Here is a 13,282-nt window from a genome sequence, read left to right as displayed (position 1 = left end):
CGAGCAAATTAGTCCTGTTTGTGTCAACTGTTGCACAGCAGGTGAAGGCTGCAAATTATTCCGCGCTGATGGATCGTTAATTTGTACTGGAACCCCTGAATAATATATTCATCCTTTGCTTGTCAAAATGTAACGATCAAATGTTTATTTTTTGTATTCATGTGTGTAATAAGGCCTGAGTTATTACTCTGGCAGTTTCTAATGTAATATATATGTTCATCCTTGCTTATAATTTGTATGAGGTTTTGAAGATTTCAATAACAAATGGTAACTACTATTATATTAGTGGAGTCATGTTTAAAATTTAAATTCCTTGCATGGTAACAGAAGCAGATGAAAATGGGATACAATAGCTATTTTTACACGTTTCTCTCTTTGTTAAATGAAAGATTGATGAAAACATCAAAATAACTTAGAAAAATGTGTCTCTATAGCCGAAGTTTCTTCATTAAACACGTAAATTCATTATGGAAAACTTGTGAATATGTAAAGGATGAGACATGATATGGCCGTACGGTAGGATATTTGAAATTTTGATTCGACAAATTTGATTATTTATTTTTAAAGATATTATTGTTGGAATGGATGCGTCCACTGTCACTCAAGGACCAGGTTCTTGAACAGAATAACAATGTAAAGACAGCTAATGCACTTAAAGGGCACACAAGATTTTTACGTGGAAACCTCCTTGCTCAAGGGAGAAAAACTATGACCTGTCCCACAGGGTTTAGCAACCAACTTCACTAAAGATGCAAGAACAAAGTAGTCTATTACAACCTATTGTAACTAGACACTAACCCTCTCCACCTCTCGTCTTGAAATACCTCTATTACAAGACTTTGAGCCTAAGCAATATAACTATTGCCCACTACCTCAACTAACTCTTGTTGACGTAGGCTTTGAACACTCCGATCAAGGCTAACTTTAGCAATGACTCGAAATCTAAGCAATAAGACTATTCCTCACTACACAACCACACCTAGGTTAATGTAGACTTCGACTCACTGATTCAAGGTCAACACTTAACCTAGAACCCAACACACTTATAAAAACAAACTGATCAATGTTCATTTATAGTGTAGGAACCGATCTTACAATATTTAGCACATAAGACACAACATTACAACAAAACAACAACCTAAAAAACTATTTTTCAATAGTAGCTTAATCAGGTCCCTTGCTGCCTTGAGGAAGTGTTCTTTTTGCACACACACCTTTTTCCTTTTTGCCTTGTAAATGTGATGTGTGGAACTAACTTGTTTCATGTCCTAAAGATAGTATTTAGCATATGGATGAAACAACCTAGTACCTTCTGATTGGCTGGATGTCTCTGTTCTTCAGCTGCTGCCCACCAACCATAGCAGGTGGTGGCGGCTTTTACATCTGGACTAGGTCGATACGCTAGTCCACCATGTGTGTATACCTACAAAAGGTATAAGACTGAATTTAGACCAAAAAATATGCATCACTAACAAGGATACATGTTCCCTAATCATAACCAATGAGAGGGTTGACAGCATCAACCTGGGTGAGTCAATTCAATTTGATCAACCTCAACTTCAGCCCATTTTCCTCGAATTGATCCCTATTTTAGAGCCTTTGTGAAGAGGTCTACTACTTGATCTTCAGATTTGCAAAGTTTCATCCAAATATTTTTTTTCTACATTGTCTCTCAAAAGTGATGCCTCACATCAATATGATTGGTTCTCTTATGATGCATTAAATTCTTGGTCATGCTCAATGTACTAGTGTTTTCACATACGAGTGGGACAATGTTGATGACTATCCCAAAATTTTCAAGTTGTGTCTTGATCCATATGAGCTAAACACAACATTATGCGGCTGCTACATGTTTTGCCTCAACTGTGCAATGAGCTACTGAATTTTTCTTCTTTGTGCCTCGGAACATCATGGAGGAAATCAAAAAAATGAGGAGGTGCTTTGTATCTACCAAGTCCCCTACATAATCTGCATCAGCATAGAAAACAAATCACCAGATTGATAGAATAGGATCAAGTCCCTTGTAAGGATTTCAGATTCCTTCTAGTACCTTTCAAGTGAGACGACCAGGTCCCCTGCAAGTATCTCAGAATCTTTGTAGCACCTTTCAAGTGAGACTCTTTAGAACAGGTATTGAATTCTTGCACACATCCCAACACCGTGAATAACATCAGGTCTTCTAGATGACAAGTATAAAAGAGATCCATTGATTCATTTATGCATAGTATCAGTCAAATATGGACCAGATCCCTCGGTGTCCTATTTTGGCAATTAATTTTGTTGATCAATATCTTTAAAATTCGGGAACTGTTTGACATACACTTGATCAATATCTTCAAAACCCGAGGGCTAATTGACATACGATTCCTCTTAAAGAAACTTTTCACATTCATCATAGTCAATGCCTTCTTTATGATTATACCCTTGGATCACTATCTTGGATTTGTTCTTTGTGATTACACCATGCTCATCAAGTTTGTTTCTCTACACTAACCTAATTTGCATTTTCAAGTCCAAGAAAGAAGTGAGATTGCTAAGTGAATGAGATGACTTATGCTTCTGGTTTGATCTTCTTGTGAACGACTGTGGTTGACAGGTACAAGGTCCCTCCATCCCCTAAATATATGACTCAGGAAATTAGAAGTCAATTATTCCAGTGGGATCTTGCTGAGGATGGGGTACCTTTACTTCTTCATATCTCTCGACTCAATGAAGATGACATGACCACTTTCTTCAAAATATAGTGATCTCTTGTTGTAGGCCCTGATTAAGCCTCTGTTGATGATATAACATGCAGTGTTGACAGTTTTAGCCCAGAAATTCTTTGTAAGATCAGCATAAATTAACATGGTTCTAGCAATGTCAAAACCAAAATTCTCTCTTTCAACCACGCTGTTTCATTGAGGAGTTTTAGGAGCTGAAAAATTATGACTTATCCCATGATTTGCACAAAATCTCTACCTTTGCATCTTTTGAATTCTTTTTCATGGTTGGACTTGGTCCTTACAATTTTACTATTCAACTTCACCTGAATGTGCTTGGCAAATGTCACCATGGCTTAAAAAGTTTCATTTTTAGACCTTAGGAACATGGTCTAAGTGAATTTACGATCATCAAAATATATTTCTTTTTTCCACCTCTGCTTTGGATCTTAACTAGTCCACACAGATCCATATGAATCAATTCCAGAAGTCTTGTTGTGCTAACTTGCTTTTTTTTTCTTGAAAGAGGATCTGATTTGTTTCCCTTTTACACAAGCTTCACAACTTTTGTTGTCTACAAATTTCATTTTAGGCATACCATGGATTAGGTCCCTACTATAAGTTTGTTGAGCAAAGAAGTACTGACATGACCCAGTATCTTGTGCCATAGCTCTGCATTTTCACTTTGAGCATTTTGACAAGTAAGGTCATCTCCTTTGACAGTACTTAAATCAGCCACATACATATTTTTTTAGCTTTTTTTAAAATGAGACACCTCCACTTTGAAGTACCTTGAGTGAAAAGGAAGCTTTCAACATTTCTAGTCATATGCTTTGAGCAACTACTATCCATAACCAGCACTGGGGGCTGCTTCCTTCACTCACAAACACATAGATCACTTACTAAGCTTAGGAACCCATTTGAGTATGAGTTCTCAATAAGCAGATAAAGGAGTAGCAAGTGCGTTTCTTGTCCAGTAGGGTAGAGCCATTTTCTTCAGATTAGAATTTTTCTTTGATTTTGACCTAGGATCAGGTCCAACTTTCAACTGCTTCTTCTATTGAGAATACTTTACACAACTTTCTTCAACTCTTTTTAAGGCCGCACAATCTCTATCGAGATGTCCATTCTACCACATTGAGTGCACAATAAGTTATTAGGCACAGACACGTACTTGTTATGAGAATTAAAATGGGGTTCCAATTTTAAACACCTAAGATCTTTTTCATCATTTTGTCCTTGATTAGTCAGGTTTGCCAACATTTTGGAATAGTTAGCCCATTTTAGAGACCTCTTGCTTGATTTGAACCAGGTCCCTTTCCAACTGAAGGTTTCTCTTCAGTGACAAGGCTAGCTTCAATTCAGAATTTTTCAAACATTCTTTAAGTTCCAACTCAACTTTGTTAGTCTTACACTTTAACTTGATATCAGTTACAGGGTTTTTCTTCAATATTTCATTGAGATCATTATTTTTAGCATCTAACAAAAAAACAATTCTTCCAGATTTGTCATCTGAATAGCCAATGTAGTTTTTTCATATTCAAATATGTAAATAGTGTTATTCAGAAAATCTTTTTCGATAGTTAACTCATGGAGTGAGTCAATCAGGACACTAGCCAATTTTTTAAGTTTCTTGATAGAGTAAAAGTCAAAATTTTCTTTGAGGTCAAGCAGAGTTACCTCTTCATCAGCTTCGTTTTTAAATTTTGCCACCAAGGCAAACATGTCATCAAACACATCTTCATCATCCTTGAAAGCCAGCATGGATGCACCCTCCGAATATTCAGATTCTTCAGAATCACTTGAGGAGTTTTCCAAGACAGTGAGAGCCTTTTTCACTACATAATCAGCTACTGCTCTTCTTCTTAACTTTTAGGGACCTCATCCCTTCGCTTGTCTTTGTATCCTCTAAATTTGGTATATTCTTTATGCTTAGACTTGTGCATGGGGCAATCTCTGATGAAATACCCAAGTTTTCTACACTTGCGGCACAAGTCTGTGCCATTTGCTAATCTGCTAGTGTTGTCTTTCTTCATGAATCCGCCATGTTTTCTTATGATTTTGTGAATTTTTTTGGTCAGGAAAGCAGATTTTCCTTCTTTAATATTTGGTGGAGAAGCCATCCTTCAACTTGCAGGATATTCTCTCACTGTTAACCGTATAGAGAATACTAGCTCTGATATCAATTATTGGAATGGATGCGTCCACTATCACTCAGGGACCAGGTTCTTGAACAGAATAACAATGTACAGACAGTTAATGCACGTAAAGGGCACACAAGATTTTTACGTGAAAACCTTCTTGCTCAAGGGAGAAAAACCACGACCTGTCCCACAGGATTTAGCAACCAACTTCACTAAAGATGCAAGAGCAAAGTAGTATATTACAACCTATTGTAACTAGACACTAACCCTCTCCACTTCTCGGCTTGCAATACCTCTATTACAAGACTTTGAGCCTAAGCAATATAACTATTGCCCACTACCTCAACTAACTCTAGTTGACGTAGGCTTTGAACACTCCGATCAAGGCTAACTTTAGCAATGACTCGAAATCTAAGCAATAAGACTATTCCTCACTACACAACCACACCTAGGTTAATGTAGACTTCGACTCACTGATTCAAGGTCAAAACTTAACCTAGAACCCAACACACTTATAAAAACAAACTGATCAATGTTCCTTTATAGTGTAGGAACTGATCTTACAATATTTAGCACATAAGACACAACATTACAACAAAACAACAACCTAAAAAACTATTTTTCAATAGTAGCTCGATCAGGTCCCTTACTGCCTTGAGGAAGTGTTCTTTCTTTTGAGCACACACACTTTTTTTCTTTTTGCCTTGTAAATGTGATGTATGGAACTAACTTGTTTCATGCCCTAAAGATAGTATTTAGCATATGGACGAAATAACCTAATACCTTCTAATTGGCTGGACGTCTCTGTCCTTCAGCTGTTGCCCACCAAACACAGCAGGTGGTGACATCTTTTACAGTTAGACCAGGTCGACTAGGTCCCCCGATCAGGTCCCATGGTTTGAAATTTTGATTCGATAATTTTGATTTCTTATTTTTAAAGATATTACTATATCATTATCATACCAAATTATTGATTCGGTATGGTTTGATTTTAAGGTCGATTTTGGTATTATATGGTATGATAAGTTGGTAATCATAGTTTGTTCAACTTCGATTTATATATATTCATAATATAGAATTATGATTTCGATTTCTCAAACCAAAAAAAAACTCAATTATATCATATTAACACCTTACACATGTAGAAATATATATTCAAAAAAAGTACAAGCAACTTCTTTTGTTAATCAATTACAAAAAAAAAGACATTTTATCAAGATAAAGTACTAGTCATTGGTTCAATGTCTAAACATTTTGTTTTGTACTAATATTAGCTAGGTTGTATATTTGTTAGTATTATAATGTAATATATATGATCTTATTTATGTAACTATATATTGATACGGTATTCGATATTTCAATATTTATGTATAAATATCGAATACATACCATACTAAATACCAAAATAATTTAAAATGTATGTCATATACCATATCAAATCCATTACACTGAAACCATGAAATCAAAATTTTCGATTTGATATTATAATTCGGTATCTACCATATCATACTTCACGCTTATTGGGAGAATATTTTCTAGAGAGGATATTTATTGATAGTTCACAATTTGCAATATGCCTTTCTTTCATTGTTGCGTTAGCTAATGAAAATGTACTATACTTGTTTGAAGACAAATTAAGTAATGTCTTTGAGTACGTCCTTTTACAGATTGAATAGTATTCTATTTTTTCCATAACGAGACTGAAATGGTGAAAGAAGAAACCCAAAGTGAAAGATAATTGACAGTAATCAATCATTAATTCATGAACTTTATATTTGTATTAGTAAAATTGTAAAATTATTTTTTATACCAATTACTCCATAGAAAAACACGTGTTTTGTATACTACGTATTTGTCTCAAGTGTCTACTTAGAATAATACTATTAATTTGGATCTGAAGCTCATCGATGAAGATGGGAATAGGATTAATCTTTGGGATAAACATAAGATTTTTTTTTCAAAGGTATACCAAATGTTCAAACAGCTGGCTAGGTCATGCAATCCAATGTGAAGGCTGCATTCGAGATAACTTTGACAAAACACAATTTGGTCCATTATTTATGATATATATGAGAAAAGTTATTCCTAGTTGTATTTTAATATCTTTTATTTGCTCTATAAATATCTTAAGAGATTATAACATCCTCAAATTAATAAAGCAGCAAATTCAAAGAAACATACAATGGCCTTTTGCAAAGTTTATATCCTTTCTCTCCTATTGTCAGGTAAGGCTTCTTAGATATACACTAAAATCTCTTCGTAATTAATGACGTTGTTAATCTGAACATTTATTAACTGTAATAGCAAAATATTGTTATAAAAAACCTATAATATAGGTAAAGAGCAAAATAGGTCACTTTTACCCTCAGTTAAATTGTGGCAATAATTATACCAGTGCCATCTAATTTTGGGACCACATCTACCCTTACGAGTAACAACCCTTCACACAAGCTGCCACATATTTTAATACAATATAGCTGATAAAAAGGCTATCCAACATGGAAAAAAAAAATCTTCCTCAATCAATGATCTTCATGTGTACTAAAGAAAACTTGGTCATTCTAGTGGATGACTGTTATAAAAAGATTTGACTGTATTTTGTTGCACATGACTTTAAAGCCAAAAAAATGTAATATGATACCTTGCTTATTGTGTTGATCAATTGGGTGTTTTATTATAGGCATATTTCTGTTGGGAATTGACGTGGAATATGGAAATGCACAAAAGATGTGTCTCCAGGTTTGTGACAATGAAGTTGCTTACATGACTTGCCCCTCTTCAGGAGATGAGAAAATTAGTGAAGTATGCGTCAACTGTTGCACAGCAGATGAAGGCTGTAAATTGTTCCGCGCCGATGGATCGTTAATTTGTACCGGAACCCCTGAATAATATATTCATCCTCCTCAAAATGTAACCATTAAAATATGTATTATTGGTTACTATATACTTGTGTGTATTAATAAGGCCCGAGTTATTTTACTCTGGTGGTTTCTAATAACTGATGCATATAAGAATGAAATCACAAATTCAATTGTCTTCAATGAAATCACAATTAGTTTAAGTGGTATCCTGATTGGCATCAGAATGATCTTCTGAACAAATTGAATTTAGAAACCAACGTATAGAGAATTACGACGAGTATTGAATTAGTAATAATGGGTACTATAAAGTATCAACATATAGAGGATTATATTATTCATTTGAGAAAATTTACAAAAATGTAAATAACAATTTGTTAAAGACTTCTTTAACATCCTAACATATCTGCATTAATTACTCAAGGAGACATGAGCATTAAATGTTAGTAGAATTAATTGCTAAACTATCATAGATTATGGATCTTGATTAATGAAACAATTTTTTTTATTTCAACATAATGCAATCACTCTAAGAAAATGTTCCAAATCTTTGATGTTAAACCTCCAAATGGTACTTCATTTCCCTTTCTTTAGCTTTTTTTTGTTGATCTTATAGTTGATTCTACTCGATTCACATTCATGTCCAAGTTCTTGAGCTTTATGTATACATAGCACACTTTTTTTAAAAGAAAATATTTTCCAGATTGCTAATCCGAGTAGGTGACCTGAATGTCAGTGTACATGTATATATGTGTCCTATTTATGTGCCTTTTGGTTTTTATTTCCTAAGTACTTGTCACAGTTGCAAAGAAGCAGATTCCACATCAATAGCAAGAAAAAGTGGAAGTACATCCTCTGCTTTTCCCTTCATTGTTGTGTTAGCGGGTGAAAATGGAGTAGACTATTTGTTCTTTGTGTGTGTGTGTGTTTTGCTTACAAGCTTGTTCTCCTAGTTTGATGGTGGATCTAACAATTAGATAAATGCTTGTGATTGTTCGTTTTATAGATAGGACAATAGATGGTTTGTGCTGTTTAGAGTGCTTGGCATCCTTAAAATATGTAATCACTTTTGTTTAATTTCTGTTTTGGTATTTCAGCCAAAGAATATAGTAGTCATCAGTCAGTCCTAGTGCAGAAAGAGAAACTGCTTGGTGGCCTTCTTCCTTCTGGAATTGATGAAACATCTTGTCTGAGTAGACACGAATCTGTCTTATATCATAAAGAACTATGTCACAAGCGATCTTCTTACCTCATCTCAAGATTACGAGACTACGAGGCACTTCAAAGCAATGTGGTCCTCATACAGAATTATACAACAGGAGCGTCGAGCATATCAAGTCAGGCCAATACAATGGTTCAGCAGATTGTAATTACTTGGTTTGGATTTCCTATAGTGGCTTAGGAAATAATATGCTAACTTAAGATTCTGCTTTTCCTATATGCTCTTCTTACGAATCGAGCACTACTCTGTTCATCCTGGAGTTAACATGCCTTGTCTATTCTGTGAACCTTTTCCAGAGGGCTCTGATTCCTCCAGATTTCCCTCTATTCAATCAGTTTGGTAACTTTGATCAGAAATCTCCTCATTCCTACGGTTATATGGTGAAAAACGATAAAATAGGCAATTCATCGATACTACCTCCCTTCATCGACCTCCATTTAGCTCATGACTATGATGATCAAGACAAGTTATTTTTCTGTGACCAGGACCAAAGTTTTCTCCAGAAAATCCCCTGGCTATTCATGAAGACCGATAACTATTTTGTGCCTTTTCTATTCTTGATCCCAACATTTGAGCAAGAATTGAGAAATCTTTTTCGGGAAAAAGTAACCATCTTCTATTTTCTCAGTAGATATCTGTTCCATCCCACAAATTCTGTAGGGGGGCTTGTAAAGAGGTACTATCAAGCTTATTTAGCTCGAGCAGACCAGAAATTAGGCATTCAAATTAGAGTCTTGGAGACAGGTGCCGGTCCTTTGAAGAATGTACTGTATCAAATCATCACTTGTAAAATGAAGGAAAATCCACTGCCACAAATTAACCGTTCTAGTGAGACTATAGTCCTCAACCAGTCCGCGAAGCAGAGGAAGACCATAGCCGTCCTGATAACTTCTCTAAGCCCTGGATACTCAGAAGAGTTCCGGAAAATGTACTGGGAGAATCCCACCGCGACAGGAGAGATAGTTAGTGTTTATCAGCCAAGTCAGGAGGAATACCAGCACAATGAGAATCTATGGCACGAAAGAAAGGCGTTGACAGAAATTTATCTACTGAGTTTAAGTGACAAATTGGTTACAAGTGGATGGTCAACTTTCGGATATGTGGCTCAGGGTGACTGAAGCCCTGGATACTATACAAGCCTGATCAGAACAGGACAGCTCATAATCCGCCTTGTGTTCGAGCTGCATCATTCGAGCCATGTTTCCATTCCCCGCCTAACTATGATTGCAAAAAGAAAATGGCAACAGACACAAGCAAAATCGTTCCTCATGTGAGGCACTGTGAGGATGTGAGCTGGGGCTTAAACCTATTTAACCAAAATGGTGAATGATAAAACATTTTGGTTTCAGGTTTAGTATGCGTTCTTTTTTTTTTCATTGTGCATTGAGAAAACGAAACCTTTTAGCTGATCCAAAGAGGGAGTGGAGTAATTTTATGCAAATTATTCTTACTGAAATATAGTGCAAAAAATGCCAATCGCTTGATAAGTGGGATCAATTCTTAAAACACAATAACATGTCAAACGAAAGATTGATGTTATTACTAATTGATATTTCCCTAAAACCAATTAGTAATAACATCAATTATTTCCTAATCATATACTCCCTCCATCTCAAATTATTTATCGATATTTTTAAAAATAGTTATATCTTAAAATATATAAGGATAAAAAAAAAATAGTCAAATATCTCTTCTAATTAATCAAAAAATAGTCAAATATCTCTTCAGTAACCTTAGTTTAGAAGAAGAGTTGATAAATTTAGTTGGATAAAAGAAGTGTTCTTATTCCCAAAGAAGCCATAAAGGTTTGGTTTTGTTTTCAATATACTTTCTCATCTTTGTAAGTGTAGAGATTGAAATTTTGTGTTATATCTCTAACTTTACCTCCTGATTTTTCAAAGTTATCAAAGAGGAATAGTGATATTTTTTGTTTCTCTCTTCATCTTTGGATTCCTATCTAATGATTCCGGACGTATAATTCAATGAATTAGAACGAATCAACTGATTGATGGTCTATATCTTTTAGACTAATATAACCTGGACTTTACCTAGCTACCACGGAAAACATAGTCAGAAGAGCTGGAAAAAAATAAGGGAGACTGTGACTCTCCCCCTTTATGTGTTCCTATTTGCCAATTTTATGTTAATTCTATAATCAATATTCAAATACACAAAAATATACAATATTAAGAATCAACTAAAATATCATGTAACAATATTTCAGCATAAAAAAAATGTGAGATTGACATACATTGATTGATAAGCACACTTTTAAATAGTTTTAATATTTCTTTTTTCAAATTTTCTTCCAATTTTATTCAATCAATCGAACTGGGTGGAGAGGAAAACCTAATGAATAAAAAAATCATTATATTAGTTAATAGGTTGCAATTCTTTTCAAAAACAAATATACAATATCACTGTGTACTCGCGGATCGCGATCCTTAAATCCTGAATTGCGCTCTGAAAAGCATGAGATATTTGACTTTAAGAAATTAAATTGAGCATGATGTAAGAAATGATGTAATTCAAAAAGGAAGAATGCCCCCTACAGTTTCAACTCGTATTACCTATTAAGACGTGCGATTGGGAAGAAAAAAAAAGGATCCACTAAAATCAAGCAAACCAAGATGGAGGGGTCCTACTTAGGTAATCCTAGCATGTGAAGCTCTAGAAGGACCTTTTTTATGCCTTCAAATTATTTTCTTTTAAAGTTATAAGTAAGCTTATCATTAACCTATTAAGTAATTATATACGCCCGAGATATAGTACTCTCTACGTCTCAAATTATCGATTGCGCTTTTTTAAAAACAGTTATCTCAATTTATTTGTCATTTAAAAATATTCAAAAAATTCATTATTGTTTTCCTATTTTATTCTTAGTAGTTAATGTTCTTGAAGATTGCAAACACGTCAATTATAGAAAAATGACACATAAATAAAATAAATATTAAATGAAGAGAGATTATATCTTAAGACATAAATAAAAAAAATAAATCAAAATCTAATTAATATTTTCTTAAAAGACATGTAAGAAAGAAACACGGAGACGGAGAGAGTATTAATTAGCTCCACCACATAAGGATTGGAGAGGGGAATTATTAGAAGAGGTGAATGGAGAAAGTATCCCATCACTATTATGGGCCTTATATGGTTATATACAGCACATATTCATATATCATTATGCTTACTTCTCACGTTATAAAAGTTTGAACCAAAGTTCTCTTTTTTAATGTAAAAATATATTACATTGCGAAGGAAAGAGGGAGAAAAGGGGGGACAGTAAGATTCTCACTGATACTATTCCTCCTAGACTATATATTAGGAGCGGGATTTAGTGAACAAACTTATGGGTTCATCAGAACGAAGTAAATTTTCTTTTTAAGAAATTTTCATAAATGACTATAATTTGGGCTTGGTTAATAATCGATAGTTATAATTTAGGTAGTTATTATTTGTAGCAAGTGTTTGTGAGATGACAAGCGAAAGTACTAGTACGCGCATTTGGATTATATTAACAAATACAATCCTGTTGTATATAAGTATATATATAAAAAAAAATATAGGATATTGTATGGAACTGTATTCAATCGCTCTAAATTCACTTGTTTCATTTGCTTTACTGTATTAATCGTTACCAGTTTGTATCACATGTATTGATTCGCTTTAATGGTTGTATCAATGCATACAATCTTGATGGATGCAGTCATGATAGGTTGTATGTGTTCACTTAATTTCTCCTAGTACACTAAAGGCGAAATACATAAATACAATTATACATACAACAAAAATACATTATGCAATCTAGACGAAAGTACCAAAATACATTGATTGTCGGAAAATTCCTCATTCATAATATAGAAACATAGAATATACAACAAAGATTTGAAAAAAAAAAGTTTTGAGATACAAAATCAAGGCAAAAATACAGGAATATAGAGATTGACTAGAAAATTCCACCTTCAAAAAATACAGAAATACAATTGAAAACAAAATAATTCATAGAGAGGCAAGAGAGGAAGAGACAAGCGAGAGAGGCGAGAGGAGAGAGAGGGGTAGAGAGGCAAGCAAGAGAGAAAGAGAGAGGCAAGTGAAAGAGGCGAGAGAAAATAAAGTATAGTTATGAATTATAATATTTTAAAAGTACAGCTATAAATAGTAAATACAATATTATATATATTAATTATAACATGTAAAAATTCCATTTTTTCAGATTTTATATATGTGTTACAAAAAAAATATTAAATGTGCGTTAATAATATATTTTGATCCCAGTAAATTAAATGGGTTATATATATATATATATATATATATATATATATTAAACTCAAATTCAGAGTATTCATATCCTAAATT

General features: G+C 33.9%; 1 protein-coding gene and 1 pseudogene across 1 annotated transcript; both read left to right on the top strand.

Annotated features, from left to right (window-relative positions):
* Window positions 1–7,012: 7,012 nt before the first annotated feature.
* On the top strand, window positions 7,013–7,855 carry LOC129900612 (proteinase inhibitor PSI-1.2-like). The gene is made up of 2 exons (XM_055975626.1): window positions 7,013–7,071; window positions 7,527–7,855. Exons 1-2 carry the CDS (start codon window positions 7,029–7,031, stop codon window positions 7,733–7,735), a joined length of 252 nt encoding a protein of 83 aa, XP_055831601.1. The 5' UTR covers window positions 7,013–7,028; the 3' UTR covers window positions 7,736–7,855.
* A 912-nt stretch (window positions 7,856–8,767) lies between these two features.
* LOC129900073 (galactoside 2-alpha-L-fucosyltransferase-like) lies at window positions 8,768–10,298 on the top strand (annotated as a pseudogene).
* Window positions 10,299–13,282: the final 2,984 nt, after the last annotated feature.

The sequence above is a fragment of the Solanum dulcamara genome, chromosome 8 (assembly GCF_947179165.1).
Source record: "Solanum dulcamara chromosome 8, daSolDulc1.2, whole genome shotgun sequence".
Classification (NCBI taxonomy): Eukaryota; Viridiplantae; Streptophyta; class Magnoliopsida; order Solanales; family Solanaceae; genus Solanum; species Solanum dulcamara.
Note: the sequence above shows the minus strand (reverse complement) of the source record. Positions and strands in the feature narration are given on the sequence as shown.

Coding starts and splice junctions, on each gene's coding strand:
- LOC129900612 (XM_055975626.1), top strand. CDS start 7,029: ATGGCCTTTTGCAAAGTTTATATCCTTTCTCTCCTATTGTCAG. Junction 7,072..7,526: donor CCTTTCTCTCCTATTGTCAG/GTAAGGCTTCTT, acceptor GTTTTATTATAG/GCATATTTCTGTTGGGAATT.